The 20,209-nt window shown below is 40.7% G+C and overlaps 1 protein-coding gene across 2 annotated transcripts in view; it reads left to right on the top strand.

The window, feature by feature from the left end:
* The window catches only part of BLM (BLM RecQ like helicase), a 101,201-nt gene that overhangs the window by 43,874 nt on the left and 37,118 nt on the right, over positions 1-20,209 (top strand). For both annotated transcript variants that reach the window (XM_023195393.3, XM_023195394.2), the window contains 5 exons: positions 382-573; positions 2,991-3,109; positions 4,617-4,730; positions 6,834-6,932; positions 7,148-7,296. In XM_023195393.3, the coding sequence (XP_023051161.2) occupies positions 382-573; positions 2,991-3,109; positions 4,617-4,730; positions 6,834-6,932; positions 7,148-7,296 (673 nt within the window). The remainder of the gene's footprint in view (positions 1-381; positions 574-2,990; positions 3,110-4,616; positions 4,731-6,833; positions 6,933-7,147; positions 7,297-20,209) is intronic.

Raw genomic sequence — 20,209 nt, forward strand, 5'->3', positions numbered from 1 at the left:
TCTACAGAGCCCAGTCTCAAATATCTGAAAGACTCCCCTATTTATGGGGCCGATGGAGGAAGTAGAGCCAGGAAAGGGAATTTAAAGTGAATAGAAAACCGTGATTGTCTTGATGGTCATGGTTGGAGGAAGGGAGAAGAGGAAGGAAGGAATAAAAGTAGTGGTAGGTGCTGTAGAAAAAGTCAAGGAAATACTTGATTTGGGCCTTTGGCAAGTCTTTGGTGGCTTTGAGACTTGTAGGGAAGGAAAGCCAGTAAACAGTTTAGGAACTGTGCTGCAGGGAAACATGTGCCAGTGATTCTGCAGGCCAAGGGAAATGCTAAAGCTGTACTTTCACTGTATTCATGCACTGATTTTTCTTAATGTTGATTATTTTCCTAGACAAGTCAGCACAAAATTTAACATCCAGAAATCTGAAACATGAGCGTTTCCAAAGTCTTAGTTTTCCTCATACAAAGGAAATGATGAAGATTTTTCATAAAAAATTTGGCCTGCATAATTTTAGAACTAATCAGCTAGAGGCGATCAATGCTGCACTGCTTGGTGAAGACTGTTTTATCCTGATGCCAACTGGTATGTATTTTTAGAAGTGAATGGGCAGGAATCCATTGGCAGATGTTAAATGAAAGCTCTTTAATAGAAATAAAAAGACTACCTACACAGTATTTCTATCATTTAGGGACCTCTTAAACCTCCCATACCATAGTAAGAAAGTGTTTTACTTTATATCCTCTGTTCTGGTTGTTGACATGATGAAGTTTATAGCCCTGTAAGATTTTCTTTTTTTTTTTTTTTGGTGGCCGGGGGAACGGAGTCTTGCTCTGTGGCCCAGACTGGAGTGCAGTGGCGAGATCTCTGCTCACTGCAAGCTCCACCTCCTGGGTTCACGCCATTCTCCTGCCTCAGCCTCCGGAGTAGCTGGGACTACAGGCGCACGCCACCACGCCCGGCTAATTTTTTGTATTTTTAGTAGAGACGGGGTTTCACCGTGTTAGCCAGGGTGGTCTCGATCTCCTGACCTCGTGATCCGCCCGCCTCGGCCTCCCAAAGTGCTGGGATTATAGGCGTGACCCACTGCGCCCAGCCTCCTGTAAGATTTTCAACTTGAAGCTCATTGTGTTGAACTGATCTAGAATTTTTCTTTGGGAATTTTTCTTTTTTCTAGTCTAAGCAATTTTGGAAATCAAACAGAAAAATCACTGTTAGGGACCATGACCATTTCTGGCAGTCTATTTGCAGCAATCTAGTGTTTCATAATGGTTAAATCATGTATGCATACGTGCATAGTGGTCCATCAGCTGTGGACCAAAGGCCTGAACAGCAGTGTGGCCACATGCAAGGCGCTTTACTCCCTGGACCCATTTTCTCATGTGTGCAATGGTGATAGCAGTAAAGTACCTGGTTCACAGAATGGCATGAGAATTAAATGAAAATCATTTATCACAATATTGTGTTGGCCCCACTTTAAAGAGTCTAGGACATTCATTGTGCTATTAAAGCTTATGATAGCTGTTCAATGATTTATAGTCATTCACATGAGAATATTAAATAAACAGGGCAGAGTGCATGGAGAATTTGCAGTTTCAGTACCTACGTGTCTAGTCCTCCCTCTGTCTATCACTTGACTTGTGACCTTTAGCAAGTTAGCTAGTGCTGTCATTATTGTATAATGTTGACTGGGCATCTGAACTTTTTCAACCTGGTTTTTAGATTTAGATAGCCTTGGCTTAATAATCAGCATTTCCATTTTTATTAATTTATTAATCACTCTGTGCCTTCCTTTCAACCCTATTTTGGTGTTGCAGAACTCTAAAGCTGGAAAAAACCTTGGCAATGATCTAATCCGTTGATTTTTTTTCAGGGCTTTCCATTGTCCTTTAGGGTTTCAAGAGGGCATTTTTAAGGTCCTACCCCAATTTCAACCACGTGAGATATATACATATAAAAAATATAATTATGTATAATATGTATATTGTATTATAGATAATATGTCTAGTATATGTAATTATAATATAGATATAGTGTGTGTATAAATATTCCAAATAAGGTTTATTTTATTTTTATTTATTATTTTTGAGATAGGGTCTCTTGGTCTGTCACCCATGCTAGAATACAGTGGTGCTGTCACAGCTCACAGCAGCTTCAACTGGGTTCAAACAATCCCCCTAAGCCTCCCAAGAAGCTGGGACTACAGGCATGTGCCACCACACCTGGCTAATTTTTAAATTTTTTGTAGGGATGAGATCTCACTGTGTTGCCCAAGCTGATCTCAAATTCCCTGGGCTCAAGCAGTCTGCCTGCCTCAGGCTCCCAAAGTGATGGGATTTATAAATAATAAAAATAAATAAACATTATATGGAAAGTAATTATTTTAATCCTAGCATCATTTTTAGAGACTCTTCTACTACTAGAAATAAAAAGTTTACTGTATTCCATTACATTTTAAGTTTCCTGCCCTAATTCTTGCCTTTGCTATTATATATGTCTGTGTAAGATGTCCTAGGCACAGTGGCTCTTGCCTGTAATCCCAGCACTTTGGGAGTCCAAGGAAGGTGGATTACCTGAGGTCAGGAGTTCAAGACCAGCCTGGCCAACATGGTGAAACCCATCTCTACTGAAAATACAAAAACTAGAAGGGTGTGGTGGTGGGCGCTTATAGTCCTAGCTACTGGGGAGGGTGAGGCATGACAATTGCTTGAACCCGGGAGGTGGAGGTTGTAGTGAGCTCAGATAGCACCACTGCACTCCAGCTTGGGCAACAGAACAAGACTCTGTCAGAAAAAAAAACAAAACGAAAACCTTTTTTTTAAAAAAAATCATTTTTAAATTGCCTAAATGTAATAGTTGGAGTCATTTGAGTATGGCAAATTGTTGATACCAGGGACAATATGCCTTGGTGTCCTATTAAAGATATGATTTCTTTTGTAACTTTTATATTCATGCTCTCAAGACAGAACCTGACAGATATTTTTTCATTGTTTCTCTTTCAGGAGGTGGTAAGAGTTTGTGTTACCAGCTCCCCGCCTGTGTTTCTCCTGGGGTCACTATTGTCATTTCTCCCTTGAGATCACTAATAGTAGATCAAGTCCAAAAGCTGACTTCCTTGGATGTAAGTTATAAAAATACTAATAAAAACATGCCTTAGAAACAATTAAATTTCAGTCCTCTGGATAACCTTTTTATTAAATAGTTCATAATTTGTAAAAATAAAGCACAGCAATTAAATTAAGTTGTGCAATTAAACAGAAGTCTGAAAATTTGATACAGATAACCTGTAGTTCAATCTCATTTTATTCTACAAGAATGTATTTTAGTAAGAACTTTTAACTAATGCTATTTTTTGCTGATGTAATTTTTTTTTTAACTAATAGAAAATCATTTCTTTTTTCATTACTGCCAGGTCAGCGTAGTTCTCTTTCCCTTATATCTTAAAATGCATACACACATGCATGCCTGCACACATACGTCTTCTTTCCTCATGGCTGAGTTTAAGGAAGTAAATGAATGCATTCTACCTAACTCTTCACAATGTCGGTGGGGGTGGTGGCTCACGCCTGTAATCCCAGTGACTTGGAAGGCTAAGGTGGGAGGATTGCTTGAGGCCAAGAATTCAAGACCAGCCTGGGCAACACAGCAAGACTTTTTCTACAGAAAAATAAAATAAGCTGGACATGGTGGTGAATACCTGTGGTCCCAGCTACTTAGGAAGCTGAGGGTCGCTTGAGCCCAGGAGTTTGAGGCTGCAGTGAGTCATGATCATGCCACTACAGTCTAGCCTTGGTGAAAGCAAGACCCCGACTCAAGTCTTCACATTGTGATTAAGAAGAACTGTTTTAGGAATTAAAGTCACCACTCCTCGATAAGACCACTAGTTTGGTTTGCTTCCAAAGAATGTCTTAGTGCAGTGATGGTAGCCATTGTTCAACCATTTGTGATATTATGGCCCCTTCCTTGTCATTAATCTTTAAAACCCTGAAATCATTTCTCTAAAACAAAAAAAAAATGACACCATACAATAGGACTGGAATATCTTGTATACCTAATTCATATTTATCTTATTTACAAAGATGAAAAATAAAGCAAGAAAAGGAAATAAACAATGAGAAGACCATTTTGTGTTATGCTTTTTTTTTTTTTTTTTTTTTTTTTTAAAGACAGAGTCTTGTTTTGTCGCCCAGGCTGGAGTGCAGTGGTGCAATCTTGGCTCACTACAACCTCTGCCTCCCAAGCTCAAGCAATTTTCCTGCCTCAGCCTCCTGAGTAGCTGGGATTACAGGCACCCAGCACCACACCAGGCTAATTTTTGTATTTTCAGTAGAGATGGGGTTTCTCCGTGTTGGCCATGCTAGTCTCGAACTGCTGACCCCAAGTGATCCACCTGCCTCAGCCTCCCAAAGTGCGGAAATTACAGATGTGAGCCACCACACCCTGCCTGAGTTACACTTAATAAGGGTTTTTTAAAAATGTATGTACTTACATACTTGTTATATTGAGATATGTGTTTCCTTTGATAGGTTTGATATGTGACTAATAAAATATTTATAAAACCTAAAGACAAATGTAATTTTGTCGGGTTAATGTATAAAATTGAAATTGTTTACTACTTTCATACTTAGATTCCAGCTACATATCTGACAGGTGATAAGACTGACTCAGAAGCTACAAATATTTACCTCCAGTTATCAAAAAAAGTCCCAATCATAAAACTTCTATATGTCACTCCAGAAAAGGTTTGTATTTATATCATTATTTTAAAATATATTAAAGACCAGTAGAATACATATATTTTTAAAATTTTAACAACATCTTTTATATGTAGTGCAAAGAATTTTTGTATAACTTTCATCCAGAAACCCCAAATGGTAGCATTTTACTATAATTGCTTTGTTATTCTCTCTCTGCATATGTTTTCCTGAAACATTTGATTGAAAATTGCAAACATGGTATCCTTTTAAACCCTAAGTACTTCACTGTGCATTTCCTAAAAACAAAGTATTCTCTTATATAACCTCAGTATAAGGATCAAAATTAGGAGATGTATATTGATGCAGTACTATTACTTCATCTGTAAACCTTATTCCAGTTTCACTAGTTGTCCCAATAATGTCCTTTATAGCAGAAGAAAATCCCAGATCATGCATGCATTCAGTTGTCCTTCTCTGTAATCTTGTAAACAGTTTCTCTCTCTTAATGTCTTTAATGATTTTGACATATTTGAAGGCCAGTCATTTTGAGAACTATCCCTCAATTTGAGTTTATCTTGCTTCCTCCTGCTTAGATTCCTGTTACTCCTTGAATATCACAGAAACGGTGATATGTTCTCATGCCCACTGTCAGGAGGCACTTGATGTTGATTCGTCCCATTACTGACAATGTTAGTTAACTGATCGCTTGGTTATGGTAGCTTCTGATAGACTTCTCTGCTACAAAGTTATCCTTTCTTTTCGGCCTTTGTAATTAGTAGATATCCTGTTGTGGGATGCTTTGAGACTATGTAAATACCCTGTCAGTGATCAGAATTTTACCCACATCTTTTAGCATCCATTGATGATTCTTCCCCAAATCAATTATTACTATAATAGATATAAAATTATTTTTTAAATGTAGCTGGCATTTTGCCGTAAAAAGAATTTTCCCGTTGATTACACTTTTTTTTTTTTTTTTTTGAGTGGAGTCTTACTCTGTCACCCAGGCTGGAGTGCAGTGGTGCAAACTCAGCTTACTGCAACCTGGGTTCAAGCGATTCTCCTGCCTCTGCCTCCCAAGTAGCTAGGACTACAGGTGCGTGCCACGACACCTCGCTAATTTTTGTAGTTTTAGTAGAGATGGGGTTTTGCCATGTTGGCCAGGCTGGTCTGGAACTCCTGACCTTAAGTAATCCACCCACCTCAGCCTCCCAAAGTACTAGGATTACAAGCGTGAGCCACTGTGCCCAGCCCACATATTTATTGATACCAGCATGAACTCATGACTTCTTAATTTATTCAATGAGTTACAATCAATCATCAAGTATTTTGATGTTCTAATTGTCCTAGATGTGACCAGTGAGACATCTCTATGAAGCTGGCTTCTCTGTCCTTTTGACATGTCCGTCAAGATGTGAGTGCTACATGTGCTCGTTGCTACTGAGATGTCATTGCTTCTAGGCCCTGTTATGAAGAGAGCTATAAAATATATAATTTGTTTCCCAGCCAACATGCATCCATATAGCCCAGATATGGAACCCTGTTGCCATTGTAAATGTGTGGTGGCCCTCAGATGTCTTGAAGCAGACAAAAGTGTTAGAACCACTAACCTGCTAAATAAGCTGTTTGCTTAATGTTGGTGAACATTCTAAAATGTGATCTGCTATTTTCTGTTACTTCTGCTGTTCTCTTCATAGATTGAAATAAGAACCAATTTTATATGGAGGTTTTTTGTTTGTTTGTTTTGTTTTTTCTTGAGACTGAATTTCGCTGTTGTTGCCCAGGCTGGAGTGCAGTGGCGTGATCTCAGCTCACCGCAACCTCTACCTCCCGGGTTCAAGCAATACTCCTGCCTCAGCGTTCCTGAGTAGCTGAGATTACAGGCATGCACCACCATGCTCGGCTAATTTTGTATTTTTAGTAGAGACGGGGTTTCCCCATGTTGATCAGGCTGGTCACAAACTCACGACCTCAGATGACCTGCCTGCCTCAGCCTCCCAAAGTGCTGGGATTACAGGCGTGAGCCACTGCACCCAGCCTTATATGGAGGTTTTAATACAGCTTAAGTTGTACTGGAATTCGAAGACAACAGAATCATAAAGTGATGTGTTTCAGTGTTTTTAAATGTCTAATATATTTCTGGCCTAGATCTGTGCAAGTAACAGACTCATTTCTATGCTGGAGAATCTCTATGAGAGGAAGCTGTTGGCACGTTTTGTTATTGATGAAGCACATTGTGTCAGTCAGGTAAGTACTGTTTTTTATATCCGGAAATACCAATAAATACATACTACCAACAATATATGTATTTTCAGTACTGAAGAAAAACCCACGTTGAGTGAACTAGTCTGCTATTTTACTGAAGAGTAAGGTGGTTCTTAATATATTGAGCAGTGTTGGCTTTTTATAGAGGGAAGTTCCAAATAGTCTGAAAAGCAGTATTTTTTTTTTTTTCCAACTAGTGGGGACATGATTTTCGTCAAGATTACAAAAGAATGAATATGCTTCGCCAGAAGTTTCCTTCTGTTCCGGTGATGGCTCTTACGGCCACAGCTAATCCCAGGGTACAGAAGGACATCCTCACTCAGCTGAAGATTCTCAGACCTCAGGTGTAAGTTGTTGCATGTCATGTATTTTAGAACCCTGGAGCAGTGATTGCCGGAGCTGCTACATGTTAGAATTACCTGTGGCGCTTTAACACCACCACCCCACCCCACCGCCATGCCCAAGTTGTACCTGATGGCAGCTAAATCAGAATGTTTGGGGCGGAGAGCCAGTAGTTTTTTAAAAATCCCCAAGTGATTACAATGTGCAGCGGAGTTTGGGAACCAGAGTCCTAGGGCTTTTCTTCACTTACTGAAATTAAAACTCCATTTCAGTACCTACTTTGGAAATAGGGATAAATTGCATACCATACCTATCATCCCTGGTATAGTCCCAGCAATAAATTAATTTTTACTCATCTAATTTTGGCGTCCATATATCCTAGAGTATATTCCGTGAAGAAAGATGACCCTGCTTTGTCATTTCCCCCTAAGGTCCCAATTGAATCCAGGATGTTGAAAATGGTCCAGATACTATGTCGAATAGCTTTTTTACTTTGTTTTCTTCTCAACAACAAAATGCTTCTTGTTGCCACCAAATCCATAACTCTTCAGTAACAAAACCTATAAAAGAAATCCCCACATATGTATCTAGGCTGTACTGGATTATTTTATACTTCTACCTGAGTTTGTAGAGATACGGATTTTTGGTAAATTTATTCACTCAGCAAATATTTATTTAACAACCGTTGTGTGCCAAGGTTAAAGTATTTTTTTCTTCTAATTTGTTAGTGTGCGCTTTAGTTTGAGATGTAAACATTAACATGATATGCCTGAAGGAGTAATGACTGAACTGGATACTGGGGTGAATTTTTGAAGCACAGCTTTTGTTCATTTGAAAATAAAGACAAGCTGGCGCTATAAATATTATAAGCAGTAAGAACAGCAACAGTATCTCTTAGAGGATTATGAGAAGAACTGAAGGTTCCTTATGAAGGATATGAATGGGTCATTAGATTAAGATAGCTACAAAGGCTTTTGCAGGTTAAATTGGCAGCTTCTAAATTATCTGATCTAAATCAAGGAATTCCAACATTTTGGGTTTCGTCCAGCCTTTAAGTTGTTTGGTTCTGGCCTAGAATATTTTATTGCTAGTAGCACTGTTATATAGCACTAATGACCATACTGAAGTGCAAGGATTTTAGAGTCCTCAGAATTTTGCGTGTGTGATCACAAAGTTTGGAATGGAATATTTTAATTTAATCTCACTTGCAGAGAAGTATTTGTATAAAATTTGGGGGAAAATATTTTGCTTCTATAATTGATAAGCATTATAATGCTATATTTAACGTGTCATATTAGGCTGGGCATAGTGGCTCACACCTGTAATCCCAGCACTTTGGGAAGCCAAGGCAGACGGATCACCTGAGGTCAGGAGTTCGAAACCAGCCTGGTCAGCGTGGCAATACCCCATCTTTACTAAAAATACAAAAATTTGCCAGGCCTGGTGGCGTGCCCCTGTAATACCTGCTACTCAGGTGGCTGAGGCAGGAGAATTGCTTAAACCCGGGAGGTGGAGGTTGCAGTGAGCCAAGATCACGCCACTGTACTCCAGCCTGGGCAACAGTGTGAGGCTGTGTCTCAAAAAAAAAAAAAAAACACACAGAAAACAAAAAATTTGTATTATACTTTAGATTCTAATAGCCTATTTGCAAGAACTTTGCTTCTATAAGTACTACATTGATCCATAATTTTTTTTTTTTTTTTGAGACAAATCTTGCCATGTTTGCCATGTTACCCAGGCTGGTCTCGAACTCCTGGGCTTAAACAATCCTCCCGTCTCAGCCTTCCTAAGTGCTGGGATTTTTCTGTCTGCTTATGCCATAAAATCCCATAAGCAGATTTTTCTGTCTATTGATGCCAGATGCAATCTACTGTTCTTTTGGATCAGTTACATTAATGGCAAATGCCCATAGTTAAATGATAAAAAAATTTCTTTTCCTTTTGAATGACTTTTTGTAAGTATAGGATTTGTGATTTATGTTTAGGTAAACAGTGCACATATTTATTTATTTATTTAGAGGCAGGCACCTTGAATCTCTTTTCTTAGTACTGTGGAGAAGAGGTCTGCCTGGGAAAGCAAGGTTGTGAATTTCCAGTCTCCAGCACTTGGTACATAATTGGTACTCAGTAGTAATCAATAAATGAAAAACATGGAGGAATTTGGGTAAATGTAAAAATTTAGGCATGTCTGTTGACTCCTTAATGTGTTTGGCACTTCTCTGCATTTGGAAGTAGGAAATTTTAAGGAACACTTTCTGGGACTCTGTTTGCTGATCTTTTCTGCTGGTAGGCCCCTGTTTTGGATTAAATTTGCTCAGTTGCTGCTATGTCGTGACCCTGCTGAAGTCAGGTATTCCTAAGGTTGAAGCCACAGCCCCATTGCTGCTCTCCTCCTGCCAGTCTATAATAATATTCTTCCTCTTTGGGAAATACCAGGCACATAAGAAAGGCTTTATTCCATTTCCTTAGGGCCTTCAAATATGAACTGGAAGAAAGCAAACGGACAGGCATATAGAGTTAACTATAGTAGAACAATAATAATAGCTAACACTTACATATCCAGCCTACTCAGTGTGCCAGGCACTGTTGTCATTTTATGTGTATTAACCCCCATGTCCACACAGAAGCAAGGTAGGTACTCCTATTTTCCTCATTCTACAGGTGAGGAAATTGAGGCACAAAGAGATTACATAACTTCATATGCCTAGCAAGAGTTGGAGTGAGAACTTAAAACCCCAGAAAGCTGGTTTCAGAATCCTTTAAATACTAGGTCAAATTGCAGAAAGAAGAAAGCAGTGATTTGAGATGTAAATTACAACTGCAGAAACTGAAGAAGACAAGATAAGCTAGAACCCCCAGTAACAGCTGTTATGAGGAAGGTTCAGATCAAGTTTAGTAAAGGAACTGGGCATTGTAGGAGGAGTAATTTATTTAAAAGCGTAGGCTGGGCGTGGTGGCTCACGCCTGTAATCCCAGCACTTTGGGAGGCCGAGGTGGGTGGATCACCTGAGGTCGGGAGTTCAAGACCAGCCTGACCAACAAGGAGAAACCCCCGTCTCTACCAAAAATACAAAACTAGCTGGGCCTGGTGGTGCATGCCTGTAATCCCAGCTACTGGGGAGGCTGAGGCAGGAGAATTGCTTGAACCTGGGAGTCGGAGGTTGCAATGAGCCGAGATCGTACTACTGCACCCCATCCTGGGCAACAAAAGCGAGACTGTCTAAAAAATAAATAAATAAATAAATAAATAAAAGCGTAAACAGCAGCCTAGCGCAGTGGCTCACACCTGTACACCTGTAATCCCAGCACTTTGGGAGTCCAAGGCAGACAGATCACCTGAGGTCAGGAGTTCAAGACCAGCCTGGCCAACATGTTGAAACCCCATCTCTACTAAAAATATAAAAATTAACCAGGCGTGGTGGTGGGCATCTGTAATGCCAGCTACCTGGGAGGCTGAGGCAGGAAAATTGGTTGTACCTGGGAGGTGGAGGTTGCAGTGATCCAAGATCATACCACTGTACTCCAGCCTGGGTGATAGAGCAAGACTCCATCTCAAAAACAAACAACAACAACGAAAGCTTAAATGGCTGTATTGAGATACAGTTTACATACCATAAAATTCACCCAAAGTTGACACTTCAGTGGCCTTTTTTTTAGTTTGTTTATAGGGTTGTGCAGCCATCACCATTATCTAATTTTAGAACATGTTCGTCTCCATTGAAAGGGAGAGCACACCCAGTAGCAGTCAGTTCCTACTTTCTCACTCCCCCATTCCTAGGCAACCCCCCATCTACTTTCTGTCTCCGTAGATTTGCGCCTATTCTAGACATTTCATATAAATGGAATTAAATGGAATCACATAACATGTGGCCTTTTGTGACTGACTTCTTTCACTGAGGTTCCTCCATGTTGTAGCCTGTTCCAGTATTTCATTCCTTTCTATTTTCAAATAATACTCCATTTTATGGATCCTACTCTCTGTTTTATTTACCCATTCATCATTTGATGGATGTTCAAGCTGTTTCAATTTTTTGGTTTTTTTGAATAATGCTCTTGTGAACATTTGTGTAGAAGTTGTTCTGTGGTCATAAGTTTTATTTCTCTTGGGTTGCTGGGTCTGTGGTAACTGTATGATTAACCTTTTCAAGGACTGCTAAACTGTTTTTCAAAGTGCCTCCATTTTTTTTTTTTTTTTTGAAACGGAGTCTCACTCTGTCACCCAGGCTGGAGTGCAGTGACACAATCTGGGCTCACTGCAACCTCCACCTCCTGGGTTCAAGCGATTCTCCTGCCTCAGCCTCCCAAGTAGCTGGGAGTACAGGCACGTGCCACCACATCTGGCTAATTTTGTATTTTTAGTAGAGACGGGGTTCTACTATGTTGGCCAGGCTGTTCTCAAACTCCTGACCTCAGGTGATCCACCCGTCTCGACCTCCCAAAATGCTGGGATTACAGGTGTGAGTCACCGCACCCGGCCGCCTCTATCATTTTATATTACCTTCAGCAGTGCATGGGGGTTGCGATTTTTCCACATGCTCATCAACACTTGTTACTGTCTTTTTTTTATTACAGCTATATGAAGTGGTAGGTGAATGGCATTTTAGGAGACAAAGAGTGAAAATTCAGGGCTGACGTTTCTGTTATAAAAATACAGGTCAGGCCAGGCTCGGTGGCTCACGCCTGTAATCCCAGCACTTTGGGTGGCCGAGGCGAGTGGATCACCTGAGGTCAGGAGCTGGAGACTAGCCTTGCCAACATGGTGAAACCTCATCTCTACTAATACTACAAAAATTAGCCGGGCATGATGGCATGCACCTATAGTTGCAGCTACTCGGGAGGCTGAGACAGGAGAATTGCTTGAAACCGGGAGGTGGAGGTTGCAGTGAGCCAAGATCACACCACTACACTCCAGCCAAAAAAAAAAAGTACAGGTCATGCCCAAGGAATGGTGAATAATCCATTGGATAAGTGGAGAAACATAGAGAAGGGATGACCCTGACAAGGTGGCTTGAGGCCAGATCATGGAGGGCCTTGCATATAACGATGGTAAAATGTTTGGACTTTATTCTTTTGGCACTTTAACCTGGGAAGTGGCTTGATCTGAACTGTGTGGATGAATGGTAACCCTGGCAAGAGAATAGAGGAGAGGATGAGTGGGAGAACAGAAAGTTAGAAGTAGAGCAGCCCTTCAGGAACCTGTTGCAGTAATTGAGGAGAGCTGATGCTGGTGCTAACAGCAGAAGTGGAAGGAAGAAACAGAGTCAAGAGAGAGGGCAGGAATGGCAACTAAATGGAATGAGAAAAGTGGATACAGTTGAAGTTTATAGTAGTTCCTGGGGCAGGTGACTAGTACCATTGACCATAAATGGAAATGGAGGAAGTAAGATGAGTAATAAATTTGATTTTAGATGCATGGTGCCTGGGATGTTTAAGGGATGAGTGGATGACCAAGATAGCTATCTTCAACCTTCTTTGGTCACATGTACCTCCTGAAAGAATCCTGGAAAGCTATATACCTCCTGTATACATACATACATATAGATATATATATGTTTTAGACTGAGTTTGGTTCTTATTGCCCAGGCTGGAGTACAATGACACAGTCTCTGCAAGCTCCACCTCCCGAGTTCAAATGATTCTCCTGCCTCAGCCTCCCGAGTAGCTGGGACTACAGGCACTTGCCACCATGCCTGGCTAATTTTTGTATTTTTAGTAGAGACAGGGTTTCACCATGTTGGCCAAGCTGGCCTCAAACTCCTAACCTCGGGTGGTCCACCCGCCCCAGCCTCCCAAGATGCTGGGATTATGTGAGCCACCACACCCGGTCATAAACAAACATTTTGATTGAGAATGTATCTCTTAATGAGATAGGCCTTTAGTTTGTTTAAGAGATGAAGTCTCGTTATGTTGTTCGGGTTAGTCTGGAATTCCTGGCCTCAAGTGATCCTCCCACCTTAATCTTCTAAATAGTGGGGACTACAGGTGAGTACCACCACACCCAGCTAGGACTTTTTGTTGTTCAGTTAGTTCACACGTCTGGACGAATTGGGTCCGTTCATATTTCTTATTTTTATGGATGTAAGCACTAAGAAACATTGCTCACATAAACATGTAGATGAGAATGGAAGGCATTTTTTGTAACTGTAACAATTATTTGAATTCCTTCTGACGTATATACCAAGATTACATAATGATCCGTCATCAAAAATTATTTTTAATTATCTGTCAACCTGATTCAATTAGGTCCTTCAAATTTGTGGTAAGCAAAGAATTGGAAACTCTCTGACTGAGAAAATAAGCAAGATCAATGGTTATTCACTTTATTTTTTCTAGGAAAAATACCCTAAAAAAAGCTTTACCAATACTTACCTAATGACTATTAAGTAGTATTGTTATTCTTTCAACAGGAATCCTGTTCCCTGTATCCCATATGTATGGAAGAGTTGGGGAAATCAGAATACTGTTAGTTTCAGTATACCTTTCCAATATGATATTTTTGACAAAATACTTTTATTGTGTGATGCGCTTCTCTAATAACTTTTTTGTTGTTGGTTTTTGAGACAGGGTCCCAATCTGTCACCCAGGATGGAGTGAGTACAGTGGTGCGATCTCGGCTCACTGCAACCTCCGCCTCCCAGGCTCAATTTGTCCTCCTGCCTCAACCACCCGAGTAGCCGGGACTACAGGCGTGCACCACCATACCTGGCTAATTTTTATGGTTTTTGTTTGTTTGTTTGTGTTGTTTTTTCGTAGAGACAGAGTTTCACCATCTTGCCCAGACTGGTCTCAAACTCCTGAGCTCAAGGGATCTGCCTGCCCCAGCCTCCCAAAGTGCTGGGATTATAGGCGTGGACCACCATTCCCAACCATATTGTGTGATATACTTTTAAATACAGTTTTGTCAAAACTTTGTGGCTATAGATTAGCTCTTTCCAAAAATGGGAAATGACTACCATATAACCTAATTGGTAAAGCCAGTCTTTATTGCTAAATTAGACTTCTTTGTGGGTTTTGTTTTGTTTTGTTTTTATTTTTGTTTTTGTTTTGGAGATGAGGTCTTATTCTCACTATGTTGCCCAGGCTGGTCTTGAACTCCTGGGCCTAAGTGATCTTCCTGCCCTAGCCTCCTGAGTAGCTGGGACTACAGGCACATACCACCATGCCTTGATGACTTCATTTTTCTTTTCTTTTGGGGGAAGGCGGCGGGGGGAGGATGGAGTTTTGCTCTTATCGCCAAGTCTGGAGTGCAGTGGCTCACTGCAACCTCCACCTCCTGGGTTCAAGTGATTCTCCTGCCTCAGCCTCCCAAGTAGCTGGGATTACAGGCTCCCACCACCACGCCCAGCTAATTTTTTGTATTTCTGGTAGAGACGGAGTTTCGCCATATTGGGCAGGCTGGTCTTGAACTCCTGACCTCAGGTGATCGGCCCGCCTCGGCCTGCCAAAGTGCTGGGACAGGCGTGAGCCACTGCACCTGGCCTCATTTTTCAATTCACATAAACTATTTAGTATACATCACATGACAACTATTGTCAATTCCAAAAGCAGCAAGCTGAGCTCTAGTTGACTTTGTTTCCTCACACAACACTTTGAAAAGACATGAGTTTGATACCTCAAACATAATAATATTTACCATTTTAATGGTAATATCCAGCAGAACCTTAGACAAGAAACAATAGAATCTAACTTTTAAGAAAACTTTATTAAAATATAATTCACACACTATAAAATTCATCCATTTAAAGAGTACAATTTAGTAGGTTGGTTTTTTCTGTATTTTCACAGAATTGTACAACCATCCCCAATATCTAAGTTTAGAGCATTTTTATCACCCCAGCGAGAAACTTGGTGTCCATTAGCAGCTGCTTCCCATCCTCTCCCTCTTGTTTGTGCCTGGCTTCTTTCACTGAGCATAGTTGTCAAGGGTCATCCATGTTGGTGCATTGGTCAGTACTTCATTCATTTTTATAGCTGAATAATATCGCAGTGTATGAGTGTTTCGCATTTTATTTATCCATTCATCAGTTGATGGGAACTGTCTGTAACTAGGTATTTGGTAATTCCAAACATCTTATTTTCCAACAGGCAGAGTAAGATTTGTTACATGTAATAAACTCCAAGGGTCTATTAACGTTTTCATTAAAACAAATTGTGTAAATATTGCTTTTAGTTAGTTACCCACAGTCCTTTTGCAGTAGAGATAGTTGTCTTGGTTTTAATTGGATTTGTGATCTACAACTTTATGTTCTGATCTCATGTCATTTTTATTATTTTTAGTAAAAGTAATTTGTTTGACTAAATTACCTGGTAAACAGTTCTGAGCTTTTTCAATTGTGTCTACAAATTTTAAGAAATTCAGATCATATGCCAGATGTTTTTAGTAACAGCTTTGTTGTGGTATAACCCACATACCATACAATTCCTATATTTAAAAAGTACAATTCAAAGCTTTTAGCATATTCAGAATTGTACAACCATTGCCAGAGTTTTAGAACATTTCATCACCCTCCAAAAACACCCAAACCCATTACAGTTCAATCTCCTTTTCCCCTCACATCTCCACCCTGCCAGCCCTAGGCAACCACTAATCTACTTTCTATGTATAGATTTGCCTACTCTGGGTATCTTGTGTAAACAGAATTAGAATCATCCAATATGTGATCTTTTGTGACTGTCTACTTAGCATAATGTTTTCATGGTTTGTTGGTGAATAATATTCCATTGTATACGTATACGACATTTTATTTATTCATCAGTTGATATTGGGTTATTTCCATTTTTATTTTTTACTATTATGAATAATGCTGGTATAATCATACACGTATAAATTTTTGTGTGGACATATGTTTTCATTTCTCTTAGATATATACACCAGGAGTGAAATTATTGGGTCATATAGTAACTCGATGTTTAACCTTTTTTTTTTTTTTTTTGAGACGGAGTCTCACTCTAACCCAGGCTGGAATGCAGTGGTGCAATCTTGGCTTGCCACAACCTCTGCCTTCCCGGTTCAAGTGATTCTTCTGCCTCAGCCTCCTGAGTAGCTGGTACTACAGGTGTGCACTATCACACCCGGCTAATTTTTGTGTTTTTAGTGGAGATGGGGGTTTCCCCATATTGGCCAGGCTGGTCTCAAACTCCTGACCTCATGATCCGCCCGCCTCGGCCTCCCAAAGTGCTGGAATTACAGGCATAAGCCACCGTGCCTGGCCTATGTTTAAGCTTTTAAAGAACTGTCATACTGTTTTCCAAAGTGGCTGTGCCATTTTACATTTTCACTAGTGATGTATGAGGGTTCCACTTTTTTCATATCCTCCCCAATACTTGTTTTTGTCTCTCTTTTTGACCCAAAGATTTTTGTAAATTAATAAAACACTTTTCTGAAAATAAAGTATATTTTTTTAATGTGAGAAAAAGCAATAAGGCCATTGTTATGCCCAGTCACAATAGCATTCCTATTGGTGGGGAGACTCATGCACCATTTCCAACTTAAGCCCAAATCGACTCAAATAAATTTTAAGATTTTCTTTATCATTTGTATTCTTAGACAGTTCTTAAATCTACTACCTTTTTTGCCACAGTCTGCTACACATTCTTCCGTTTCAAGCCCTAAAAGGACTCTAGGTGTTTGTTGCAAAGAAATGCTGTCATAAGAGAGGTGGTATCAAAGTATTTTTTAACGATAGTCTAAAAGACTTTCAGGATAATGCATTCTGTGATTATAGAGATGAAAGAAACAACATCATAAAGTGAAGGCCATCTTCATTCCCACCGCCTTATTCTCAGTATATCTGAATTCAGAACATCCTAATAAGGGCCAAAATACTGTGTTCCTAGTTACTCTTCACCCTTAACAGAAATAAGTAAAACACCTAAAGATATGAGGCCCTCCTACCAAGGATTTCTAGTGCTTTAATTAAAGAAAATTCCACCTACACCCATACTATATTTCAATTTGCTTTGTTTGGTGTCCTGGAGGTTTTTACATCCTGGAAGAGTGCACAGTGGTAAAATTCAGAATGGATGAAAAGTAGGATTGGTTTGTTTGTTTTCAGAAAGTGAGACAATTGTAAAAGGGAAAAATGGGAAAGGTGAAACAAGCAGGGTGTCTTTTTTTTTTTCTTTCCTTCTTTTTAGACAGAGTCTCGCTCTGTTGCCCAGGCTGGAATGCAGTGGCGTGATGTCGGCTCACTGCAACCTCCGCCTCTCGGGTTCAAGGTATTCTCCTGCCTCAGCCTCCTGAGCAGCTGGGATTACAGGCACGTACCACCATGCCTGGCTAGTTTTTGTATTTTTAGCAGACACAAGGTTTTACCATGTTGGTTAGGCTGGTTTTGACCTCCTGATCTTGTCATCCGCCCCGCCTTGGCCTCCCAAAGTGCTGGGATTACAGGCGTGAGCCACCACGCCCAGCCAGGATGTCTTTTTTTTAATAGAGACAGGAGTCTCACTTTGTTGCCCAACTGGTCTTTAACTCCTGCGCGCAAGTGATCCTCCTGCTTTGGCCTTCCAAAATGTTGAGACTATTGATGTGAGCCACCACCCCTGACCAGGATGTCTTGTCTGTGGGAGCATATTCAGATCAGTCTTAGGGAAAAGGACAGCCAGCCCTTCGTATCCACAGTTTCTGCATCTGCAGATTCACCCAACTGTATATCAAACACATTTGAAAGAAAAATAGTTTCTGAAAGTTTCAAAATGCAAGATTTGAATTTGCTGAGCACCAAGTGCTATGCTGTGTCCACATGAATGGCGTGATGTGTAGGCATACTCTGCTGTATCCTGCCGCCATGACAGAAGAAAAATGTTACGTAATTACTGACAGTACAGTGTAGCAACTATTTAGATGGCATTCATTTAATATATTGTATTGAGTATTATAAGTAATCTAGAGATGGTTTAAAGTATACAGGAGGATGTGCATAGGTTATATACATATACTACACTATTTTATATCAGGGACTTGAGCATCCTTGAATTTATGTATCCGAGGAGGCCCTAGAACCAATCCCCCATGGGAAACCAAGGGATGCGAAAATTGAGGGTCTGAATTTGTTTAAGACGATCTTTGCTCATGTATACACAGAAAGTCTTTGTGAACCCCTAGGAATGTGTGCTTCCCAATTTTAGACCACTGGTCTAAGGGCAAAAGCTGGAACACATGGGACTGAAATTTGGGTGCTGTTTAAGGCAGTGAGAGTGCTGAAGGAGATAATGGAAGAGAAGAGAAGAGAGCCAGATGTCTGTGGGGTGATTCTCACTCAAGGAGTGAGCAAAGGAAGAAGAGGTGGAAGTGGAGAAACCAGAGATGCAAGGGAGAAAATCCCATGGGAATATATAGTTGTAAGACATAATAGAGAATTTTCAGTAAGGGTAGCCAACAATGTAGAATACAGGCCAGGCACAGTGGCTCACAACTGTAATCCCAGCACTTTGGGAGGCTGAGGCGGGAGGATCACCTGAGGTCAAGAGTTCAAGACCAGCCTGACCAACATGGCGAAACCCCATCTCTACTAAAAATATGAAAAATTAGACGGGCGTGGTGGTGAGTGCCTGTCGTCCCAGCTACTCGGGAGGCTGAGGCAGGAGAATGGCTTGAACCTGGGAGGCAGAGGTTGCAGTGAGCCGAGATCATGCCACTGCACCCCAGCCTGGGGGACAGAGCGAGACTGTCTCAAAAAAAAAAAAAAGTAGAATACAGAGAGGCCAGAGAGAGTGAAGTCTGAAAGAAGACCCATCTTTGCATATACCAAATGCAGCAAGATCACCGCTGCCTATTGTGTGGGCCCATCTAGTTGGATTTAGATGCAAAAACAGAAAGCCAGTGGTTTTATTCCTTATCTTTTCTTCCTCCGATCCTGTATATAGGCAGCCCCCACGACACAGATTACTGCAGTTTATGATCCTTTCTTCTGTCTACGCAGGCATGGAGATGTCTTTGTGCTCTATCCTTACCATGTTCCACAGTGTTCTCTCTCCTCCTGTGGGTTAGATATAGTTGAAATGTGGAGCAGTGGAGGTACCTGGAGGGCAGGACCCTATAACAATTCTGTCACCTTTCTTTAGTTTTAAAAACCTTGGGAAAGGCCGGGCGCGGTGGCTCAAGCCTGTAATCCCAGCACTTTGGGAGGCCGAGATGGGCGGATCACGAGGTCAGGAGATCAAGAGCATCCTGGCTAACACGGTGAAACCCCGTCTCTACTAAAAAATACAAAAAAAAAAAAAAAAAAAAAACTAGCCAGGCAAGGTGGCGGGCGCCTGTAGTCCCAGCTACTCAGGAGGCTGAGGCAGGAGAATGGCGTAAACCCGGGAGGCGGAGCTTGCAGTGAGCTGAGATCCGGCCACTGCACTCCAGTCCGGGCAACAGAGCGAGACTCCGTCTCAAAAAAAAAAAAAAAAAAAAACCTTGGGAAAAAAATTGGTAGAATGGTAGAGGCAAAATTGAGAATAGAAAATAATGATAATTGAAATTAAATGTGTAGTTAGTTGGTTGGGAACATAGGTATCTTCTGAGAAACTTGCCATTGGAGGAAAAGAGAGAGGTTGATTAGAAGATAGATCAACAGAGGCTTTTGTTGGAAAGGGTGGTTCTAGAACATCTTCAGAGACAGAAGAAAAATTCACAGAACAGACTGAAAATACAAAAAAGGAGATAATGGAGAGAACAAGCTCACTGAGGAAGTGGGAGGGAGGAAATGGGACAAGAATAGTAGGTCAGAGGAAGAGGAGGAGCCCATCTGTCTCAGAGTTAGCCACATTTTATTTGGGGTCAAGAACAAAAATAAAGTGACCGTGATCAGTAAGGCTTTAGCAACTTCTGCTGTCCTGCAGTTAGCTCTTTATGTATCCCAGGGGTGTCCAGTCTTTTGGCTTCCCTGGGCCATATTGGAAGAAGAAGGATTGTCTTGGACCACACAT

Source organism: Piliocolobus tephrosceles, chromosome 6, assembly GCF_002776525.5.
Source record: "Piliocolobus tephrosceles isolate RC106 chromosome 6, ASM277652v3, whole genome shotgun sequence".
NCBI classification, from domain to species: domain Eukaryota; kingdom Metazoa; phylum Chordata; class Mammalia; order Primates; family Cercopithecidae; genus Piliocolobus; species Piliocolobus tephrosceles.